The sequence below is a fragment of the Carettochelys insculpta genome, chromosome 1, assembly GCF_033958435.1.
Source record: "Carettochelys insculpta isolate YL-2023 chromosome 1, ASM3395843v1, whole genome shotgun sequence".
Classification (NCBI taxonomy): Eukaryota; Metazoa; Chordata; order Testudines; family Carettochelyidae; genus Carettochelys; species Carettochelys insculpta.
In genome coordinates this window covers 1683378-1688720 of record NC_134137.1, presented here as the reverse complement: position 1 = coordinate 1688720, position 5343 = coordinate 1683378, and the positions used below count along the sequence as shown (strand labels likewise).

Genomic DNA, 5343 nt, shown 5'->3' with positions numbered 1-5343 from the left:
AGGCCTTCCCCTGGCTCCTGCTTAAAACTCTTCACCATCTCCTGCAACTCACTTCTCTTAAACGTTCGCCAGACCTCATTGCAGCGCCCTCCTTCTGCCCTCAACTCCCGAATGGGGCGCGCCTGTCTTGGGTCGGTTTGCACAGCCTCCCCGTTCAACTCCTCCTCAGAGGAGGAGGAGGAAGAGCTCCAAATATTCCCATCCCAGGTCTCAGGGTCCCAAGTGGCTAGCACAAGGACTGCACGCACTTGGGCCATTGGCACTGGTTCTTTCCCTAGTTTCACGTGCCGCCGAGTCGCAACTCTCACCGTCAACACCTCACAACAATGGGTTAACTCTTGCGTCCTTTCGGACTGCGAGGTAACCACCTCCTGTGCTGTCACCCACGCATCCGCCAAATCGCGACATTCCTGCTCCTTCCCTGCCAGCGCCTTCTGCAAGCGGAGAAGCTCATCATCCAGGGCCTGGAGGGCGGTTAGGAAAAGCCATGCTACCTCTCCCATTGCCTTTTTTCTGTCCCTGGCTGGCGGCTCAGCCGCAGCCGACGCAACACCCCTTCTACCTGTACCAGTGTCACACCTGCCGCCTCCTGCAACTCCGGCCAGTCTGCCGGGGCTGCCCAACAGGCCACCATCTGCACTACCAGCCCCCAGCACTCTGTCGAGGGCCATCCTGGTATGCGCTGCAGGGCCAGCGCTGGCTTCCCTGCCTCCCCTGCTTTCGACCAAAGAGGCATCGTACCTGGAGACCCCTGCTCACTGCGCCAATTGTAACCAACCAGGCTCGGGTTCCCCAGAAACGAGGCTGCACCCAGAAGGTGAGTGCTGTATTTGGTTTATTGAAAGCGCGTGACACCTGCGACGGGACCCCGGAGATGCCGCAGTCACCAGTGGGGGAAAGCCAGACATGTCGGAGCTTCACTCAGGGAGAGGCTCTGTAATGGGCCTCCTAACACTAGCTGATAAAGCTGAACTCATTAACATAAGATTGCCTAAAATTGCCTATGCATTTCTTATCACTATCTCTTGTGGCCTACTGCCAGCGTAGCCTTGAAGTCTTGGCAAGCGTGGCTTGTTCTGCAGTAGTTCCCATGGCAGTTATTTTGCAGCTTTTCACCTTGCACAGACTGGTCTGTTTAGATTCTCCTGAGGATTCACACAGGGGTCGGACTGCACTCTCGACCGTTACAATGTCTTCTCGCACCCTACAGGGAGTCATAAGGAGGAGGAAGAAAACTTGTTGTTCTTGGCCTCTGAGGATAGAACAAGAGGCAACAGGCTTAAACTGCAGCAAGGGAGGTTTAGGTTGGACATTAGGAAAAAGTTCCTAACTGTAAGGGTGGTCAAACAGTGGAATCAATTGCCAAGGGAGGTTGTGGAATCTCCATCGCTGGAGATATTTAAGAACAGGTTAGATTGATGTCTATCAGGGATGGTTTAGATAGTACTTGGTCCTGCCATTGGGGCAGGGGCTGGACTCAATGGCCTCTTGAGGTCCCTTCCAGTCCTATGATTCTATGGTTCTATGATGCCAGTGTTTCGAGCATGGATGTCTCCATGACACTCTGTGCTGTGGCTTGGTTTGGAAAAATGTGTTTGTGATGCACAGATTATTGTATGTGCAAAGTTCAAGAAGACACTCTACATTTTCATTCATTTTTCCCACACCAAAGTGGCCTAAGCAGGAAGGCCACGAGTCATGATTGGCTCCAACTCTCGCATTGAAGTCACCCAAAATGTACAGTTGTTCGCAAGCAGGTATTTGCGCTATGGCAGCACTAAGCACATCATAGAACTTGTCTTTTACTTCTGGTGCGGCGTACAGGGTTGGAGCGTAAGCACTGATCAGGTGGACAGGACCAGTGCAAGTTTGAAGTATGACCTGAAGGAGTCTTTCTGATCTGCCCATGACTAATTCCACCATTTGTAGAAGGGTGTTTCTGATGGCGAAGCCAACACCATGCTCTCTGGGTTCTTCTCGGGCTTTACCCTGCCAGAAAAAGGTGTAGTCCTTTTCCTTTAGACATCCTGAAACTGTGAGTCACGTCTCTTGCAGATCAACAATGTCGACTTGGAGCCTCTTCAGTTCCTCATTGATGACAGCAGTCTTTTGGGTGTCACTGATGTCCTGAAGATCTTCAGTCAAACCAGTCAGCATGGTCCGCACATTCCAGCAAGCAAGCTTAAAACTTTGATGGTTTCCTTTTCTTGTTGATTTTCTTATTGGTTTTCCTGGTGCTCAAATTTCAGTCACTTGTCAGGTTTGGGAACCTTAAGCCTCACGCACCCAGTGAGGCAGGTGAACTGTGGCGGGACAGTACCCTATTGGCTGGGGGCTGCCCAGCTTGAGGCGGGCGGTGACTGTCCACCGTCGAAGGCAACCCCTGGCGCTCGTTCTATACGCCAATCGAGCAAGAGCTTATAACCGGTATCTATTACCTCCCGTGTTGGTTCAATGCTGTTAAGCGATGCTGGAGTACCTCTCCAGGCGTGAGCATGGGCAATTTTTTGGGATGCTGGGCTGCCCTGACGCCAGTGTTCCCCTCTCGGCTTTACTGATATAAGCCAAAGGAGAGGATAACCTCTACGTCTGGTACCAGCTCAGCTGCAGGATTTGCCGGGTCAATGCCAGAAGTTGGTACAGAACCGCCTTAGGACTCCCCTCCGGATTTTCTGTCAGGGTTTACTCCCTTACCTTGCTCCTTCCCAGGATACCCCACAAGGCAGTGGGGCAGGAAGAATAATAACCTGAGCAAAATACCTGTGACCGCAGGATATGGGTAGTTCTGGGTAGTGGGAGGAGAGGAAATAAAATGTGAATGGGATTTGCTATTTATGGATTTTGGTTACAGCCTCCAGGCAGGAGAACCAAAGCTAGAAAGTTCTCATAGCACTGCTGTGCACAAACTAGCAAGCAGGGAGTGAGACAACAACGTGTAAGGAAGGAAAGGCAATTGTTCCATGTTGGACACTGAACATAAACCCAGCCTGGGTTGCAAATCATTTTGTCATGATCCTTTACTGTACCTATCGAGAGCACGCCTTTGCCACTGACAGCTGTGCTTCTCTGAAGTATTTTCTGGCTTTCTCACGCCAATCTCTCCTCATTGTGCAAGTTCTACCAGCAGTCATAAACTGCATGGCTCTTTTCACAGCCCACAGCTCTGCAGAAGGAAGGAAGCTGTTTAAATACTGACCCTCATCCCTGGCTATGGATATGTTGAGCAAACCAGTCTGATGGTGGCAGAGGAGAGGTGGGAAGAACACTACCCGTGCAGCACACAGATGTAGAGAGAAGATTGATTTTCATTAGCTAGGCTGACCTTGAAACAGCAGACCAAATTAAAGGCAACTTACTTAACGATTGTTAAAGCGACATCTGTCCCTGGTCCCCAGTCCCTGGAAGTTCAGTCAGATTGGCTCCTTTTCATTAACTGCATTGTATTGTTCTGCTAAGCTCTCCAGAGCAGGACCTAAGGATCAGCTTCTTAAGAGACTTCAAAGATCGACCAGAAGTGACCAGGTCACTGCATATGTGATATAGAAGCTCTGCAAAGTGGTTTATTCCTTTGCCTCTGAAAGTGGAAGCTTCCCTTACAGATATCCAAAATGATGAAGAATCCTGGTCACAAACAGATAATGGAAAATAACATTGCACTGGGAAGCTGCGGTATCTTCTGGAGATCTGAAAGTCAGGGAAAAGCCAAGTGATGTAGGTGTCAGGTTGGGGTGCGAACGGTGACATTCAAACAGGTAGGGTGATGACCAGAGAGAAGGAAGTTAGCAATGGAGAAAACTGTGCTTGGCGATGGAGTCATGAAATAATAACTGTCAGGCACTTCTCGGACTGTGAACTTCCATAATGCTGAGCTCAGCCAAACTGGGACTGAACACCATTCATTAATGGGAGAGCATCCTCCCCACTCTTCTCACCCACAGTTTACAGCAAGTGGCTCCAGGGGATCACATTCTGCAGAAGCATTTGCCCACTTTGTCACGGAGCTCTTTGGTTTTGACCCCATAAATGATAGGGTTGAGCATGGGGGGCACAAGGAGGTAGAGGCTGGCTGAGAAGATGTGAGTATGGGGAGCAATGCCCTGTCCAAACCGATGGGTTAAGTAAGAGAAGAGGCTGGGAGTATAAGACGCCAGCATCACACAGATGTGGGTCGTGGAGGTGTTGAGGGCCTTCTGATGGGCTTTCTTGGAGGAGAGTCTGAGCACGGCCTTGATGATCAGACCGTAGGACAGAAAAATGAGTGCCAGGTCTAACCCAGTGACTACTATTGCTACCACTAAGCCATACGTCCGGTTGCCTGTGATATCCCCACATGACATCTTTGCTACAGCCATGTGCTCACAGTAGGTGTGTGGGATAATGTGACTGGCACAGAAGGGCAGCCTGCTCAGGAGCAGGGGCATGGTCAGAATGATGAGAACAGCTCTTATCCCGCCCACAAAGCCCAGCACAGCTACCCGTGCATTGGTGAGGAAGGTGGGATATCTCAGAGGGTTACATACGGCAACATAGCGATCAAAGGCCATTGTCACGAGGACGGCTGACTGCATAGCTGCAAACATATGAATGAAGAATGTCTGGGCGAGGCAGCCGCCCACAGTAATGCCTTTCATATTGAACCACAAAGTGCCCAGAGCCCTAGGCATGACAGAGGTAGACATGCCGATGTCGGTAAGTGCCAGCATGCAGAGCAGGAGGTACATTGGCTTGTGCAGCGTGTTCTCTTTTCCCACCACAAACAGAAGCGTGAAATTCCCCAGAAGGCCTATAAAATAGCACGTAGCGAAAGGGATGGAAATCCAGATGTGGGCAGCTTCCAGGCCAGGGATGCCCACTAGTATGAAGGCTGAAATGTCAGAGGGGGTGAGGTTCACAGGTGCCATGCATTAGCTGATGCTCTGATCAGGTGTATAAATACTCCAGGTGCCTGTGAAGGGAGAGAAACACAGGGAGTGGAGTTACACACTTCATAAAACATATCCCAGCAAATACAATCTGAAAAGGGGGTGGTCAAGGAGATGACAAGGTTTACATCTGGCCCCAGTTATTCAGGTCAGAGTCCAGCACAGAGAAGTCCTCAGAGGGATCTTACTAAGCCGGGTGAATGGGCAGATGAACTTCAATGTGTGCCCAATGGAGCGGAAAAGCTTGAACTGGTCAAACACCTAACCAGAGTCTCACGTAACCATGAAAATAAGATCCTAAGAACAGCCACACTGGGTCAGACCATAGGCCCACCAAGCCCAGTATCCTGTCTTCTGACAGTGGCCAATGCCAGGTGCCCCAGAGGGAGTGAACAGAACAGGGAATCATCAAGTGATTCCC

General features: G+C 50.4%; 1 protein-coding gene across 1 annotated transcript; it reads right to left on the bottom strand.

The window, feature by feature from the left end:
• Nucleotides 1-3962: 3962 nt before the first annotated feature.
• LOC142006935 (olfactory receptor 52P1-like) lies at nt 3963-4901 on the bottom strand. Its single transcript, XM_074983448.1, has one exon. It carries the CDS (start codon nt 4899-4901, stop codon nt 3963-3965), a length of 939 nt encoding a protein of 312 aa, XP_074839549.1.
• Between the last annotated feature and the right edge of the window lie 442 nt (nt 4902-5343).